Source organism: Orycteropus afer, unplaced genomic scaffold (genome assembly GCF_000298275.1).
Source record: "Orycteropus afer afer isolate SDZICR_OR568_19922 unplaced genomic scaffold, OryAfe1.0 scaffold00628, whole genome shotgun sequence".
Classification (NCBI taxonomy): Eukaryota; Metazoa; Chordata; class Mammalia; order Tubulidentata; family Orycteropodidae; genus Orycteropus; species Orycteropus afer.
In genome coordinates this window covers 1,245,875-1,265,275 of record NW_006922215.1, presented here as the reverse complement: position 1 = coordinate 1,265,275, position 19,401 = coordinate 1,245,875, and the positions used below count along the sequence as shown (strand labels likewise).

Below are 19,401 nucleotides of genomic sequence, written 5' to 3'. Positions count from 1 at the left end.
CAAATAAATAATAATAATAATAAAAAAAAAAAAAAACCCAACTTTTGAATGTATCTGTTAAGTATCCTAAAACCACTACATAGAATAATGGCAACTTTCACTCAAAGAATATTTACACTGTAATACCCAGTATGGGTACACTGCTACAAAACTCAAAACAGAAGGAGTAAACTTGAAATGTTTTCCATATTAAAGATCTAGCAGCATGACTATCTAATGCTGTTTTATCCCGATTGTTTCCGAAACATTCCTTTTTTAGTCTGTGTCTTCATCCAGTTCATAATTGTCTTTATCATAAATATCTTTTACTAAAAGAACCCGTACAAGCATATTTTCCAAGGTGTTTCGGTCCAGTGAAGTAGATGTATACCAGACAGGGCTATCTGTAGAACTAGAGCATTCTGGTTGCAAATAAAAAACATCCATTCTCTGGTTAAGATTCTGTGGACTTTGGAGAAGAGGAGAAAAAAGAAAGTAAGTTCACAAGTATACACATAAAATTTACCATGACTTTTCTTCTTTCAACAATTCTGATCACACTGATTACATTATGTTGTATAATAACATGCCTCACTGTCACTAATATATTTTTAAAGTTAATTTCCATGATAAAAGAATTATTTCCGCTACCATGATTTAAACATTTCACTGAATCTAACACACCAATCATAAGACACACTATTATTTTAATGCTACCACTAAACAAGTAAAAACACTGCCAAATATATCATTTTAAGACACATTAATTTTAAAATGTAAGAGTCTTAGATTTGATAATATATGGTAGTACATAAATTTACTTATAGTATTACATAACAGATACTTTATTTGCTAAACATACCAACAAAATAATACTGATACAGGAATTTCCAACTAAGAAATAGTTACTACCACTGGAAGCCCCCAATAATGTTATTAGCAGCCAACTGACCCACTCTAAACCATGCTCAGAAATGTTGCTATCATACTGTAAGTGACATTATTGATTTTATGGGTTCTTAGGGGCTATCCTGGGGAATCTAACTATAATTTATGAATTTTTTTTAGATAATAAAGTATATTCTGTGCCCATACTAACTTTTTGAAAAGTTGGAGAGTATTTAACTAAAATAATAGACAAGCATAAAATAATCTATGGTTCCTAAACATTTGTTAAAAAAATGCTTTTTGGTCTCAGACTAGGAAAACAGCAGTGCTACAGGTGAAAAGTATAGCACAGGAAGTCCCTGAATGATGATGGAGTTCCATTCTGATGACTCCATCAGAAGTTGGTTCTGATTAAATTGAACACCTTTCCCCCCCCCATTATTATTGCTTTTTATTATCAGTATCTTTATAAAGATGATCTTTATTTTTGAGGGTTGGAAATATTACATATAAATTTATAGATGTATTTTAATACATACATCCACATTACTAATGATAAGATATACCAAAACATAAAAAAAAAAAAAAAAAGACATTTTTAAGGGTGGACTGTCATTAACTAAAACACATCCTAAGTAAGGCCCTGTACTTTCAGAATACTCTTGTATCTTTTTCACAAAGCTTTCTAAAGAACTATTTTATCTTAAATATAAGTATTTCATACTCATCTCCATCAATCTATCCTACCTTTGAACACATGTTTGCACCACAGGTTAGCACCTATTTGTATAAATAAAATTTACTGTAACACAGCCATGCCCATTCATTTACATATAGTATATTGGTGCTTTCTGGCCACAACAGCAAAACTGGGTAGTTGCAAGAGATTTATAGTCTACAAAGCTAAAAAATACTTACTTTCTAACCCTTTAAAAGTCCTTAGGCAGCACAAACTGTTAAGCACTTGACTACCAAGCAGAGAGTCTGGTGATTCAAACCCCCCCGGAGACGTGGGAGATACCTGGCAATCGGCTTCTGAAAGGCCACAGACTTGAAAAACCTATACAGCAGTTCTACTCTGCACACACGAGGTCACCATGAGTCAGAATCAACTCAACAGCAAACAGTAACATCTGAGTCTTAACAGAAAAACTTACGGCCCATGTTTTGAACAGTCAATGTAATCATTGTTAAGGCTTGAACGCTAAAGTATAAATTATAAGCTGTATATTTTATAATAGTGGAACTAAAAAAGATATAACCAAATGGACTTGGATAAGTGAGAAGAAAGAGAAATCTTAAAAAAAAAAAAAAAAGACCAGTGAAAAAATTGGAATCAACTCAAAGGCAATGGGTTTGGTTTTTTGTTTTTGTTTCTTGGTAATGTTAGATTCAAATCAATCAACTTATACTACTATGTTAAAAAAAATTAGTATCATTAACAGTTACCTTTTAGACAAGTAGCATTCAAACATTTTCACAGGACATCTGGAAGGATTGGCTGTGTTTTCAATTTGTTCAAATACTGGCTCATCATCTTCATGTTTTCTTTTTCCAGTAGTAATTTTATCTTTAAAAAATAAAAGTAAAATAAACCTCCTAAGATTAATCTTGAAGCAAGATAGTTCAATTTACTCCTCGAGTCTGTTATACCAAACAATGGAAATAGATATCCTTCAGAGTTCTAACTTGTGGTAATTCGTAATTTTTCAAACAAACTGGACTGAGATGTTTTAAGAAGACAGAGCGTGTCTTATTTTATGAAAGTAATTAGGTTCTTAACAAATGACCCAGGTGGTCCTTATATAAAGCAAGGTGTGCCTATCCCTGCTATGTTGTTGCTGTTGTTATGTGCCGTTGAGTTGGACCTGACTCATAGTGACCCCTCCTTGGGTTTCCAGGGCAGTATCACTATGGAAGTAGATAACCCAACCTTTCTTCTGAGGAGTGGCTGGTGGGTTTGAACCACCAGCCTTCTGGTTAGCAGTCAAGGGCCTTAGACACTATGCTACCAGAGCTATAGACCATGCCAAAATATAAATCTGTTACACTACCTTCATTATCTGTTCCACATAAGGAAGATACTTGGTATCGAAGACATGCTTTGTTTTCCATTGTTAAAGGATTTTTTTTCCAATGCCTAAACACAGTGCCAAAGGAAAGTCTTAAGTGTTGTTCCACTGTTTTCAGGCCAAAATACTTAGTGTTAAAGTAGAACAGGGTGTTCAGAAGAGCTACTGGAGAGTGTGATCCTAGTTGTTTTATCCTCCAGAGATAATCTTCTTCAACTCGAGAGAATATTGACCCTTAAATAGAGAGAACTATTTTAAAAGAATTATAATAAATAAGATACTTTTCATTTAACCACCTAGATAATTAATCCTCCATTCATACCAGGTAAACTGGAATGAATTTTCAGATTATCCATGCAGCTCTTTAGGGACCGACCACAGCAGGCCATTCACACCAGATTAACCTCTCTGGAGTAAGGAATTGGATGTTTATTTCTTAAGTGCTCCAATGGAGATTCTGATATCAATTTCTCTTAAACCACTGTTTTAGATGCATGAAGAAAATACATGAAAGTGAATGGAAACCACCCATTTTTCAGGATTCTTACAAATTTCAATCCCTTCCTGATCACGGCTGTACTTGTTCTAGTGAAGAACAGAAGCAAAGTAGGTCTCATTTCCTACAAAGTTCTTCATGAATACTGGTTACTGAACTGATTAATTTCTAATTCAACAAAAGATGAACAGATGAGAAGTCATGAATTAAATACTCTGAAAAATATGCTAATTAAAATTTTCCCAATTATTTTTAACATACCTTCTAGAAAAATAAAGATGTAGGATCAAATTAGCAGCCACTTTATTTAAAATTTATTTTCTCTAATTACAACATATATTCAATTTAGTCTGTATTATTCTGGAGACCTAATCTTGGCAGGTAAAATACTATAAAAAAGATTCATAATAAAAGAGCATTACCATCTGGAAGTATGCTTGGTTGCCAACTTCGAAGTATTTTATTCAATTCTTGTTCAAATGTCTGGTATCCTGGATCAATAAATATATTGTCTTCTCGATTACTACCACACAAGTACTATAAATGAAGAAAAAAACAGCTAATTATAAACAGTGACTATATTAGTTTTATTCTTTATTTCTCAAGAAAAAATAAAATTTGTCCAGCTGTAGCTAAACCCTATCACCCACAGTGTGTGCCAGTGTGTGCAGAATTATTTCTAAGGAGAAAAAAAAAGCATACTAATAAGAGAGATTACTAGCCTTACCTACATATCCACGAATCATAAATTAGCAATTAATTTGTTGGTTAAAATACTCAAAGCTAAAATATACACCTAAGAATCCAGAACTAGCTAATCTTTAGTCAGGCCAAGAACAGAATGAATGATCATATATGACACGGAGAAAACAAACTTAAAATTTAAATTAAGGGTCAATTTTTAATACCAGAGAAAAAGTAGTAAGGATGGCATAAAAATGCTACTCTGTAGCTTACCAAAGCTCCTTTCTAACACTCTTATTTTGTTAGGCTATGGCTTTATTCCTTATTGTATTCTTTATATGCCTAACTACTCTGTGTGCCAGTAAATCTGAACCTTAAAATGTACTATGACAATCTTTAGATCTTAAAGTGAAATAAACACTAAAGTTTGCAAAGTTCATTTCCAGTGGGTCTTAAAAATATACATATATAAACGTAAAATGTATGACACAAAGAATTTTTAAAAAAATATTAAGGAAGGAAGCATTGGGAATATATTACTATAAGGTGCTTACACTTCATATGAAGTGGTATGATATAACTTGGAGGTAGACTACAATTAGAGATGTACATTGTAAATCCTAGGGCAAGATTTTAAAGGTGTGTGTGTATGAGCCATTGCCATGGAGTCAATTCCAATTCATAGTAACCCTGTAGGACACAGGAGAACTGCCTTCATAGGGTTTCCAATGCTGTAAATCTTTATGGAAGGGATAATTCACAGAAAAGCAAAATCATATAACCAATAAACATGAAGAGAGTCTCAGACTTTTTGGAAAGCAATCTGTTGAAACATTTCAAAACCAGTAATACATTTTTCCTATGAACCACTAATATAGTTCCCGGCATCTTATTTCAAGAAATAAAAGCACCAGTATATTAGGATAACTATACAAAATTTAGGAGCTCGGTAGCATAGTGCCTAAGGCACTTGACTGCTAACCAGAAGGCTGGTGGTTCGAACCCACAAGCCACTCCTCGGAAGGAAGATGGGGCAATCTACTTCCATAGTGATACTGCCTTGGATACCCAAGGAGGGGTGTCTCTATGAGTCAGGTCTGACTCGACAGCACACAACAACAACATACAAAATTTAAGAGGGATAAGAGAAGGACATTGCACAAGTCTGTTTATAAAGGTAAAATTCTGTAACGTAAAGGGAATGCCCATCATTGTGGGAATGATTGAATTCACTGTGTTACCTAATATTACAATGAGGTCTATTTCAGCTGACTTTGAGGGATTGCCACAATGTACTGGAAACTGGGAATAGGGGAGAGCAAAATACAGAAGTATATAATACAGTGAATAAAAATTCTCTTATCTTTTTTATGAATATGGCAAAAGATATAGAAGTATACATAAAGTTAGCTGTGATGAGGTGGGGATTAAGGAAAAAGGGTATCCACAATGCCACTTATGCTAAATATGTTGTAAGGGGCATGTGTTCACATATATAAGATGTTATGAGACAATAATCACGTAACGATGACAATGGTTATATTAGGATTATGAAATGTCATATAAATTTTCTTATTATGTGAATATTTTAAAATAGCCACACTATTCCTTATATAACCAGAAAAATAATCACTATTATCTTTGTGAAAGAGGGAAAAGAAAACTACTGTGTTCCATTTTTATATAGTACCATTAAGTGCATAATTATTCCCTCTTTAGACTTATCTAAGAATATCATACTTTCTCTTCAACATTATCTTATTGTTAGATGTGGGAAAAAAAAAAAATCACTGACAGAAAAACATATACTTTCTTCCAAAAATAGCTTCTATTTCTGTACACATCCTTGAAGTAGCATTAAACAGCACTGATTTCTAGAAAGTATATTTTAAATATCTCATCTTTACACTGAGTTTTAAGATTATTCTTAAAGCTGTTTACAAATACCACACAATCTTTGAACATAAAGTAATTCAAGCCTATAAAAGTACATCCAATCATGAGAAAAGCAAAATAATTTTTGGGGAAACATAATATCAGTACATATACAATCTATATAAAAACATACATATCACTGTTTATCCAATCCATTCAGCTCTCAAACTTTTAACAGTATTTGGAGTTTTGACATTCAGAACTCAACTTCCTATAATAGGTTTACAAGGAGATCAGATAATTTTCTCTTTATTTAAATTAAGGAAAATGAAAACACAACAAATCATAATTTGTTGAATGTGGCCAAACTAGTTCTTAGAGGGAAAATTATAGCTTTAAATGCTTTCTAGAACAGAATAAGGGTCTAAAAATTAATGATCTAAGCTGGAGGAATAAATAAGGAAAAGAAATAATAAAGATCAGAGACTCAATGAAACTAAAAGCCGATTCTTCAGAAACATCAATAAAATAAAACCAATCAACCTTTAGCTAAAAGTCTGGGCAAACTACGGCCCAGGCCTACTGGGGCCAATCTCACCAGCCACAAGTTTTTTTTATAGATTGTGAGCTAAGAATAATTATTTATTAATATTAATTAATGGTTATATTTTAAATGGCTATTAATTATCTAGGAGCTCTGGTGGTGTAATGCCTAAGGCTAGTGGTTCAAACCCACAAGCCACTCTTCAGAAGGAAGACTGGGCAATCTATTTCCCTGTAGAGATACCACCTCAGAAACTCAAAGAGGGGTTGCTGTGAATTACAACTGACTCGACAGCAGTGAGTTTGGTTTGGTTTGTTTTATTAATTATCTAAATGGTAATAACCTAGATTTTTGCCTCTTGGCCTGCAAAGGCTAAAATACTTATTATCTTGCCCTTAAGTTTTAAAAAGTTTGCTGATCCTTGAGCTAGACTGTTCAAGAAACAAAAAGACAAGTGTTCAATAATAGAAAGAAAAGAAGGATGAGCATATTTTATAGACATTAAAAAGGATACAAAGATGTATTATCAATTAATGCTAATGAATTTGAAAAGTTTACAAGTACATAAATTTTATAAAAGAGAACTGCCAAAATTAACTCAGTAAGAAACAGGAAGCCCAAATAGCTTTACATAAACTAATTGATTTAGTAATTAAAAACCAACGTTCCTACTCAATCCTGCAAAAAAAATAATCCCAGGCCCATAGGGGTTTACAGGTAAATTCTATCAAACATTTAAGGAACAAATACCACCAATTCTCTCAAACTGAGAAAAGGAACTGAGGAAAGGAACTGAGGAAAGGAACACTTCATTTTATGAGGCCAGTAGTACCCTGACAAGGAGCCCTGGTGGCACAGGGTTTTAGGCACTCAGTTGCTAATCGAGAGGTTGGCAATTCAAACCTACCAGCTGCTATATGGGAGAAAGATGTGTTAGACTGCTTCTGAAAAGATTATAGCTTTGGAATCCTCATGGGGCAGTTCTACTCTGTCCTATAAGGTTGCTATGGGTCATAATTGACTTGACAGCAATGACTTTGGTTGGTTTTATTACTATATCACCACCAGCAAACTATGAACCAGTATCCCACATGATCAAAAATGCAAAAATCCTTAATACATTAAACTCAATAAACCAAATTCACTGCCGTCAAGGCGATCCTGACTCACAGTGACCCTCACTGGGTTTCCAAGGTTGTACATCTTTACCAAAGGAGAGTGCCTCATCTTTCTTCTCTGGAGCAGCTAGTGAGTTTGAACCACTAACCTTCTGGTTAACAGCCAAATGCTTTAACCACTATACCAACAGAGCTCCTTAGTTGCAAATCTAATCTGGAAATATAGAAATAGGATGGTAACTGGGTGGGATCATCTTTTGTCTCTATTGCCAGGAATGCAAGATTGGTTTAACATCTGAAAATTAATCACTGTAATATGCATAATTAATAGAACAAAGGAGAAAAACCATAGGATTATCTCAAGACATGCAGGAAAAGCATTTGACAAAATTCAATAACCATTTATGATAAAAACTCTCACCACAAAACTTTTTAAAAAAATGTTTTAAATCTCATTCAAACAGGAATTGAGAATCTTCCCAACCTGGTAACTGAAACTTTTAAGAATCTGACATGTAAAAATCATACTTAATGATGAAAAGACTTCTTCCTTAAGATTGGAAATAAGGCAAGGGTTTCTGCTCTTATCATTTCCATTTAACACTGTATGAGGTCGAGGAAGGACTGTCCTAATCAATGCAATATGTAATAAAAAGAGGTAAAACTGTCTTTATTCAGACAACATAATTGTGTACGTAGAAAATTCAAAGGAAATGAAACAACAACAAAATACTTAACTAGCGTCAGTCATGAACATGGTACAAAATACAAGATCAATATACAAAAGTTAATTTTATTTAAGTGCTTGGCTGCTTACTGAAAGCTTGGTGGTTTGAACCTACCAGTCGCTATGTGGAAGAAAGATGAAGCAGTCTGCTTCCATAAAGAGCACAGTCTTGGAAACCTGGGGCAGTTTTACTCTGTCCTAGGTCACCAAGAGTTAGCATCGACTCCATGGCAATAGGTTGGCTGGTTTGTTTTAAATGCTAACAATGCCAGAGTAAACAGCTAAGAGTAAAAAGTATCTGAATTTACAGACGAAAAAAAGGAGGAACAGAGATTGCCGGGGTAGAGAACCACTATGTTTTGTTATAAGCCTTTTAGGACTGACTTAAAAAGGTATTATCATCACTAGTTTTCAGAAGCCTTGTTGTTTGTATGAAATTTCATGCAGAACCCCAAAACATAACAAAAAAAGTGAGGTTAAAAGACAAGCCTGGAAAAATTGCACATGTAGGTCTACTGTATAAAAGCCTTGATAATAATCTAATTCAATGAGTGCCTATTGTGTGAACAGCATGGTACAAGATATGACAGAAGAGTAAAATCCAGCTCCTATTTGCTCTTAAGGGGATTTATATGTAGTAGTTTGTTCTGAAACCAGAGAACTGAGATGATTTCACCAAAACCTAGCATGATGTTGTTGTTGTTGCTATGAGTCAGACCTGACTCATAGCCACCCCTCCTTGGGTTTCTGAAGCAGTATCACTACGGAAGTAGACTGCCCAACATTCCTTCTGAGGAGTGGCTGGTGGGTTTGAACTGCCAGCATTCTGGTTAGCAGTCAAGTGCCTTAGGCACTACGCTACCAGAGCTCCGAAGGCATAGTATTTATAAATGCCCTCCCTACTCTTTAGCACTAGTAGCTATAATACATAAAAACAAAACACAATGCATTGCATTAAGTCAGATCCGACTCATAGTGACCCCTCCTTGGGTTTCTAAGGCAGTATCACTACAGAAGTAGATTGCCCAACCTTCCTTCCGAGGAGTAGCTGGTGGGTTTGAACCGCCAGCCTTCTGGTTAGCAGTCAAATGTCTTAGGCACTACGCCACCACCAACCGCTCCAGCTATAATGCATACCACATAATATTCCTGGAGAGGTCTGGGGAAGCACCTCATACTTGTTTAGGAACATTAACAATTCCATATTCTTTGGATGAATATTAAAAATAAGTATAATAATAGTAAAAGCACCCTAAGTGGCTTAAACAGTTCATCACTCGACTATTAGCCAAAAGGCTGGTGGTTCCAAACCATTCACAGGCAACTTGGAAAACAGGCCTGGTAATATGGGTAACATGCTTCCAAAACATCAAAGTCTTGAAAATCCTACATAAAGCAATTCTACATGGTGTCGCCTAAGTGGGAATCAACTCAAGCAACAACTATAACAACCACATAATAAATAAACACTGTATCATAAATAAAAACTTCCTAACTCTTCAGGTTAGGTTTAACTGTTAAATAAGTTTTCATGACAAACTAAAAGGATAAAATCAGCTTTCTGTACCCAGAGGCTTTTGGCTTGCAGGATGGTGGACCCATACCACCATGTAAGGACAAGACTCAAAATACATGTAAATCTATCAAGGAAGAATAAAAAAAGATAATCTATTACATTTCTTCTAGGTTGCTACTGCAAAAATGTGATTATCCTTGAATACATGGCACAACCACGTGTGCCATTTTCCCCACCACTAAATTTATATTTTAGGCAAGATTTCTACCTTGAAGAGAATGTAAATAAAGTATAAAACAAGACAGTTTTCGTTTTCTTCTGAAATTTCCATAACCAACACCTGTCAGCAACATAACATTACATTTTAGGCCTATAAATAAAACTCTATACTCATGCAGATTCACAGACATGTGGTTGAAGTTTATCTCAAACTCCTAAAGAATGACTTGCTTTTGAGATGATTTCAAATAACTACTGACTAGTTACACTATTAAACAAGTTAGAAACACATCAGCAGTGTATAGTGAAACCAGACCTGCTATTCACAGAGGTTAAGCCATTTGTCTGTTTACATGTAGATCCGGATGTAACTATATATCCAAAACAGCTACAGATCATGCTACATAATGTGAAACAGTTTATTTGCAAATGGTAAGGAGGGAATGATGTCATCTTGTTTATCATCTATGATTTCTTTCTTAGCATATTCATGCTTTGTACTACTAAGCAGGAGTGAAAAAATAAAAAGTATACCAATAAAGATGAATGCACAAAGCAAAGAAACATTTTGCCCGTTTCTACAACTCAGGAGCCACTAATTCCTTATAGTTCCTTCCACTAAGCAACCTACACAATTTTTAATTCTATCTATTACAGTAAGTACATACAGTAGTATATACATATTATAGCAAATACACACAAGATTGTTAAGCCAGTTTAGAAAAGATGCATGAATTCTGAGTGGTCTGTGTCTAACACTATTTTTCTCCTATTACTATTTTTGGATTCACTAAACAATTAGAAAAAACAAAAAAACGAGAGGATGTTCAGGAACATTTATATTGCATTATAGCAGAAACAACTATATAAAAAGCAGCTAAGACAATCCTTTATAATATCTTCCAATTTCCAGATTAAATTTGTTACTACCTTGCTTAGTAAACCAACAAAAATCACTATGTTCCATAAAACCAAACCAAACCCACTGCCACTGAGTTGATTCCGACTCACAGCAACCCCCATCGACTTTCCAAGGCTGTAAATCTTTATGGATGTAAACTGCCTAATCTTCCTCCTGCGGAGTAGCTGGTGGGTTTGAACCACTGACCTCTGATTAGCAGACAAATGCCTTACCCACTACGCCATCAGAGCTCCTTATATTCTATAAAGCTGCCCTTAATATTCTTGATGCACTTTTTCTCTCTAAGAAATACCACAACCACTTTTCTTATCATCGTTGTCGTTAGTTGCTGTTGAGTCAATTTTGACTCATGGTAACGCCATGTGTGCAGCGGAGAACTGCTCCACAGGATTTTCAAGGCTGTGACTTGTCAGAAGCAAATCATCAGGACTTCCTCCCAAGGTACCGCTGGGAAAGTCTGACCACCATTAGTCTAGCACTTGCCTAACGAGATCCGTGCCACTTAAGGACTCCTTTCATATTAAAATTATATTCAAAAGCTATCAAATTACAAACCTCCTGTATTCCAAGGCAAAGGTAATAGATGCTGTCAGGTGCATAATTCTCTCCATTGGGCCGTCGGATCTCATTGACAAAATGCGCTAACCCGTAGTTAAGCTCAGCCGTGGTGTGACAGAGTAGATTCTCTTTTAACTTTACTGATTTAGCTAAATAAAAATAAAATTAAAATAAATCAGTAATTGCTATTATACATTGTTATTACTTAAGGTAAAGAAACTTTGGATATTATTTATTCTATTACTTTAAGTAAATGCATTCTTAGAATTAGTGTTAAACATCTTCCAGCTACATTTATATTTTTAAAATTAAAGGTGGTTAATAAGAAAAATATGACTTTAGAGACCATATAAAGAATAGATTTGATGCATTCAACAACAATGACCAAAAACCAGAGGAACTGTGGGATGGCATCAAGAACATCATAAATAAAGAAAGCAAAAGGTCATTAAAAAGACAGGAAAGGAAGAAAATACCAAAATGGATGTCAGAAGAGACTCTGAAACTTACCCTTGAGTGAAAAGCAGCTAAAGCAAATGGAAGGATCAACAAGAGTAAGGGGCTGAACGGAAGATTGCAACAAGTAGCTTGAGAAGACAAAGTCAATTATTATAATGAAATGTGCAAAGACCTGGAATTAGAAAACCATTAGGAAAGAACATGCTCGGCATTTCTCAAGCTGAAAAGAACTGAGGATAAAATTAAAGGCTTGAGTTGCAATAATTAATACTGAAAGATTCTCTGGGCAAAATATTGAATGATGGAGGAAACATCAAAAGAAGATGGAAGGAATACACAGAGTCACTGTACCAAGAAGTGGTCGATATTCACCCATTTCAGGAGGTGGCATATGATATAGAACCAATGGTACTGAAGGAAGAAGTTGAAGGTGTACTGAAGGAATTGGCAAAGAACAAGGCTCCAGGAATACACATTGAGATGTTTCAACAAACGGATGCCACGCTAGAGGCACTCACTCATCTGTGCAGAGAAATCTGGAAGACAGCTACCTGGCCAACCGAATGGATGAGATCCATATTTGCAACCATACTAAAGAAAAGTGATCCCACAGAATGTGGTAATTATAGAGCAGTATCATTAGTATCACGTGCAAGTAAACTCTTGTTCAACATAATACAAAACCGGCTGTAGCAGTATATTGACACAGAAACTTCTAGAAATGCAAGCTGGATTCAGAAGAGGACATGGAATGAGGGATTATCATTGCTGATGTCATACAGATCTTGGCTGAAAGCAAAGAACACAAGATGTTTACTTGTGTTTCATAGACTATGCATATTTATATGATATCTTCCAATTTCCAGATTATAGATTGTATAGATCCTAACAAATTATGGGTAACATTGAGAAGAATGGGAATTCCAGACACTTAACTGTACTCAGGAGGAACCTATACATAGACCATGAGGCTGTTCAAGGGGATACTGCATGGTTTAAAATCAGGAAGGGAATGTGTCACAGGGTTGTATCCTGTCCCCATACTTATTCAATCTGTATGATGAAAAGGAGCTGTGGTGGCATAGTGCCTAAGGGATTTAACTGCTAACCAGAAGGCTGGTGAATCTACTTCCGTAGTGATACTGCCTCAGAAACCCAAGTAGGGGTCGCTATGAATTGCATGTAACTTGACAGCAGTGAGTTTGGTTTTTGGTTTGGTATGCTGAACAAATAAAATCTAAAAGCCTGGACTATATGAAGAAGAACATGGCATCAGGATTGGAGGAAGACGCATTAACAACCTGCGATATGCAAATGACTCAACTCTGCTTGCTGAAAGTGAGGATGACTTGAAGCGCTTACTGATGAAGATTAAAGACTATAGTCTGCAGTATGGGTTACACTTCAACATAAAGAAGACGAAAATCCTCGCAACTGGATGAATAAGCAGCATCACGATAAATAGAGAAAAGATTAAAGTTGTCAAAGATTTCGTGCTGCTTGGTTCCACAATCAACACCAATGGAAGCAGTACTCAAGACATCAGATGATGTATTGCACTGGGTAAATCTGTTGCAAAAGACCTCTTTAAAGTGCTGAAGAGCAAAGACATTACTTTGAAGACTAAAGTGCACCCAATCCAAGCCCTGGTATTTTCAATCGCCTCATATGTATGTGAGAGCTGGACAATGAATAAAGAAGACCAAAGAAGAGTTGATGCTCTTCAGTTGTGGTGCTGGCAAAGAATAATGAAAGTACCATGGACTGACAAAAGAACTAACAAATCTGTCCTGAAGAAGTGCAGCCAGAATGCTCCTTGGAAGCGAGAACGGCGAGACTTTGTTTCACCTACTTTGGTCTTACCGTCAGAAGGGACCATTCCCTGGAGAAGGATATCATGCTTGTAAAGTGGAGGGTCAATGAAAAAGGGGAAGACCCTCAACGAAATGGAATGACACAATGGCTGCAACAATGGGCTCAGGTATATCAAGTATTGTGAGGCTGGTGCAGGCCTGGGCAGTGTTTCATTGTGTTATATATAGGGTTGCTATGAGTTGGAGGCAACTTGATGGCACCTAACAACAACATAAGGGAAATTAAAACAAAATACTTACGAGATTTTAGCTCATCTAATACCAGAAGATCTTCATCAAGTTGCCTAGTTTTGACCCAGTGTTTCCATGCATTTACTCCGTATGTATATTTGAAAGGAAAGCTGCATTCTGAATTGTCAGAACTATCATCGTGAGACTGGTATCCTGACACAGCTTTTCTCTTTGCTCCCTATTAATAAAACACCATTATGAAATCTTTTTTAATAAGCCTACCTTATTTCATTTCTCTATAAAAACGATCTCTCAACAAATATGAATTAAAGACAAATATATTTATATTTCATGGTTAGAAATGGCTGATATTCCTGAATCTGAAAATAGTTACCTACCTATCCTGAAATGCAGCTCCATAAATGGTGAATTTGTACATAAATCATTTTCTACAACAACAAAAAAAAAACTACATTCTGTCATAAAGAGTTCTCTATGATGAAAAAATAACCAAATAGATGTTAATAAATTAATAATCGGAAACAAAATGATTCTAAATATTAATATAAGGAGGAAACTGAAGAACTTTTCCATGACTCCACCTTATAGGGAACTCCTTTTCACTTTCTGCATGTATTGTTAGCAGCATGCAAGTTCTTTTAACTTTGATGTAGTTCAATTCATGTATTTTTTTCTATTATTCTTTATGCTTTTGGTGTTATATTTAAGAAACCATGCCTAACCAAAGATCGTGAAGATGTACACTTATGTTTTCTTCTCAAAGTTTTAGTTCTTCAAGGTCTATGATCCATTTTGAGTTAACTTTTGCATGTGGTGTGAGGTAAGGGTCCAAAATAACTTCCCTGCATATCCTTACCCCTTTTTACAATTTTGTTTCTTTTTTGTGGAAAACTGTGAAAGCCATCTTTCTTAAGGTTTCTTTTCATCTTTGAGATAGAAGGATATTGATCAAATATAACAGTTACGCCTTCTAATACATTTAGAATTTATCTACCTGAATAAATTAACTGGCCAGCATAGTCTTTCTATGTGTTGGCATGCTTAATAGAGAACAGATGTAAAAATAAGCTGGATAGTTCAACTAAACACCCTCAATTCTTAATAAAGAATTCCATTTACTTTTTCTATCAATTGTTTTCTACTTCAACCTTGTATCAACACAAATTTTAAAAAAATAATTAAGTGGAGTTAATATTCATTTTTTCTATGATACAACTAAATCTGAGATATTTTTGTTACTTTCAACCTGGGGGGGGGGGGGGGGGGCAATGACAAAAACCTTCCCACATTCCCAGGAACACCAGAACATCACTGTATCTTTATTCTATGTCAAAACAGAGCTATTAGATAAATGCGAGATTACAATTAAATTTTGTACCTTTTTCTTAGATCGAGGCCTGGGCTGTTCTTCATACTCTTCTCCAAATACAGGTGGTAATAAAAATTCATTTTCCATATCAAGCTCCTCAGCCGCTGAAAATCAAATCAGAGTAACTTTTATTGCAATTGTAAGAATATATAATATACATAAACGCAGTGAACAAAAAACGAACCACAGAAGGTAAACACAGCCATGTATATAGATAACCTATGCTGGGGTGAAGAGTGAAGATTTGCTATGCCTAAAATGGCTATAAAATTTGAAAAACTGTTATTATTATAAAATTATGTATCTCTTAGCAATAAAAAGACAACACATCCAAACAATGCATATAAAAAAATGTTTAACATCATTAGAGAGATGTGAATCAAAACCAAAATGAGATACCACCTCACCTTTATTAGAATGGCAGTGATTAAAAAAAAAGGAAAATAAAAACAAAATGTGTTGTCAAGGTTGTGGAAAAACTAGACCCTTCATCCATTGCCGACTAGAATGTATAAAATGGTACAGCCAGTGTGGAAAACAGTGTGGTGGTTCCTTTAAAAGCTGAGTACAAAAGTACTATTAAATGACTCAGCAACCCCAATACGAAGTAAATACACGGAAGAAGTGAAGGGAGGGATGGAAATAGAAACATGTATACCAATGTTCACTGCAATTTTTCACAATGGCCAAAAGGTAAAAACAATCTAACCATCCATCAACAGATGAATGGATAAATAAAATGCGGTATATACAATGAAGTACTGTTGTTGCTGTGATGTGCCGTCAAGTTGGCCCCCACCTTGGGTTTCTGAGGCATTATCACTACAGAAGTAGATTTCCCCATCACCTTCCTCCCGAGGAGTGGCTGGGGGTTTGAACCGCCAGCCTTCTGGTTAGCAGTCAAGTGCCTTAGGCACTACGCTACCAGAGCTCCGAATGAAGTATTAGTCAGCCATAAAAAGAAATAACGTCCCAATGCATGCCACATCATGGATGAACCCTGAAAACATTACACTGAACAAAAGAAATCTGTCACAAATGGACATATACAATATGAGCTCATCTATATGAAACAAGCAAATGTACAGAAACCAAATATTATTAGTTCTTACCAGGGATGGGGCAGGGAGGGAGTTTTAGCTTAGGAAGCATTGAGTTCATATTAATAGTGGTAGAATGACTTGGAAAAGAATTGCAAAGAATGGTTTCACAACTTAAAGAATGTAATCAATGACACTGAATTATATACACAGAAACTGTTAAACTGGCTTATGTTTTGTTGAGAATATTTTCACCAAAACTTAAAAAAAGAAAACAAAAAACAGTATGTGTAATGGACATCAACACAGAATTTTCATGGACATGAGTGATGTCAGCATCAGTATCAAAATCTGAAATTCAATTAAAAGATCTAAACAATGTCAATACAAATGTTTTAATCTACTGAACCTACCTATAATCTATAAAACCAAAATGTTTTATATTCAACTCAATTTGTTCACAAATTGGTTAAGATTCAGTAAATAAAAAACACATTTCTTTTAACACAAAAGACCTGAAAATATCTTACTCACTTTCAAAGTCAATATAATGTTCAAAATGATCTAAAAAAATGCTACTAATATTTCAGAATTAAGAAAAAAATTAACAAACCCAAATATAAACACGTCTTAATTCTTTCTGTATCTCCAAAACTTCCTATAATAAATTAAGACTTCAGAGAAGTTTTTAAGATCCTTAAGTCTCTACAATTCAATCCAATTCTGTATCTCATTTCAGAAGCTACATATCGAGTTTTCTACTTGACTAAAAGAAAAACTAAAATAATAACAATAAAGGCAACGGCATAAACATTAAATGCTTAATTACATTATGACTTGATAACTAAATTCCACAAGGATAGTTCACATTGAAAAAATAATGTATTATTTCAGTACCTCTGGGAAAATCTATTTCAATATCCAAATCTGGTTCATATGGTACATCAGGCATGTTGGATTGTGTCTCTGGGTCAGTGTTTTTCAAGATATCTGAACCAATGATATCTGTTTCAATAATTACATCTGTAATCAATCCATACGATCATTAGAAATTAAAGTAGAAAACCTAAATAGAATTCTTATTTAATCTGAGAAGGGAGTTATTTAATTGTAAATGCAAGATAAATACTTACAACTATTAACATGTTATAAAAGGAAAAGATATAGCATCTTGTAAATTATTTTAAAGTTTTTTTAACTAACTGGATGATCAGTTTTTTCAATCTTATAAATTTTGACTGGCTTTCTTCAAAAGTTAAAAAGTCTCTTGTCAGAAATAAACTAATGAGGGTGGATAATTACAATTTTCAACATTCCTTCTGAAACCTGAATCCCATACCATTCTACACAAATGTATGTATCAGTTACTTTCAGACTATTTTATTGTAACCCACAGAAAGAAATAAATACATTCTATGCTGTACACAAGGAACCCATCTAGCACAGTGGTCTAAACCCACCAACTGCTCTGGTGATAGTCTGTTTCTGTAAAGATGCTTTGGAAACTCTATGGGGCAGTTCTACTCAGGTCATTATGACTTGAAAATGACTTTGACAGCAACAGATTTGGTTTGGTTGGACACAGTACAGGATGGTGGTGGGAGATAGACAATCATAGATATATATGCACACAGATTGGGGCATTTTCAATAATAATAACTTTTTTGGATAGAAAAATTTTAAGATCATTACTTTGGAGGAAAAAAAAACAAAAAAAAACCCCCACTGAACAAAACCCACAAAATTAACTTCACAACTTCCTAAATACAGTGCTTCACAAACATCATCACATTATGAAATACATAAAAACTTATAGTGTTTTTATTATATTCTAGTGCAAACGGAATCAGGCAGCTCATGGTTGAAACGGGGCTACATGTATGACCAGAGGATAAATATTCTAGGACATTTACAACCCATTCACAATAAACTCATCATAGTATATTGTTTGGTAAGCATTGTCCTAACATAATCCTACAATAAATGCTGGATTAGATAATGAAAACTGTTGTATTACTATAAGCAAGCAACCAAAATTAGGGGGTAATTATCACAAAATAAAGTAAAAATCTGAATTGTCATCAAAGCCTGTAACACTAGTTTATCTGTGCCACTCCATAACAAGCATAATTTCTACTTGATTTTATGAGCCCAGTCTTACAGTACTATGTCCTAGAGAGTACAGTACCAATTTACAACACTTATAAATCAATGATAAATTTATTCACAAGGGAATACAGTATAGCTCACTGTTGATGCTGGTAGCTTCTGGCTTTCCCTCATCTTCAGTCATTATATCTGTCATTGTAAGCAACTCTGTATCAAGAGGATCTGAAGAAACTTTGCTTTTTATTTCCTCAATTGCTGAAGGGATCTTCTCAGCACTCTCCAATGGGGCAGGCAGAAAAACAGGAACTGGCACCTATTTAACCAAAATATTTACTTTTAAGGTTCACGAAACATTAGAAGATATTCTTCCAAGTAAAAAATTACTCTGGAATGTGAACTACTTTATAATATCATATCAGATAAAAACTCTGAAAAAATACTTAATCGAAACTAAGATGTTGATGTGGCAGGAAAAGCCCAAAATACAGGCAGCTACCTTTTTGAAATACAAATCGAACAATGAGAGTCTTTGAGGTGGTTCTATTCCCCAGAGCATGACAATGGCCGTGTGCTGACATAATGTCATAAATATCACATGAAATTTCTAACGAAATAATGTATTCTAAGTTTCAAGGCTAAACCTTATGGTTTCAGAAATATATTTTTTGTTTATGTGAGTGATCAGAATTCCCAGGTGTATAGTAGAGCTGACAAGGGGCAAGGTTATGGTCATTGCTTGGTCACAGCCAGCTACCCAGAG

At 34.7% G+C, this 19,401-nt stretch overlaps 1 protein-coding gene across 1 annotated transcript in view; it reads right to left on the bottom strand.

Moving 5' to 3' along the window:
* Positions 1-255: 255 nt before the first annotated feature.
* The window catches only part of ZMYM2 (zinc finger MYM-type containing 2), a 95,120-nt gene continuing 75,974 nt past the window's right edge, over positions 256-19,401 (bottom strand). The window contains exons 15-23 of the mRNA XM_007956524.2: positions 18,783-18,954; positions 17,430-17,555; positions 15,502-15,596; positions 14,172-14,340; positions 11,596-11,747; positions 3,858-3,972; positions 2,922-3,173; positions 2,317-2,437; positions 256-448 (exon numbers count right to left, since the gene is read on the bottom strand). Of these exons, the coding sequence (XP_007954715.1) occupies positions 256-448; positions 2,317-2,437; positions 2,922-3,173; positions 3,858-3,972; positions 11,596-11,747; positions 14,172-14,340; positions 15,502-15,596; positions 17,430-17,555; positions 18,783-18,954 (1,395 nt within the window). The remainder of the gene's footprint in view (positions 449-2,316; positions 2,438-2,921; positions 3,174-3,857; positions 3,973-11,595; positions 11,748-14,171; positions 14,341-15,501; positions 15,597-17,429; positions 17,556-18,782; positions 18,955-19,401) is intronic.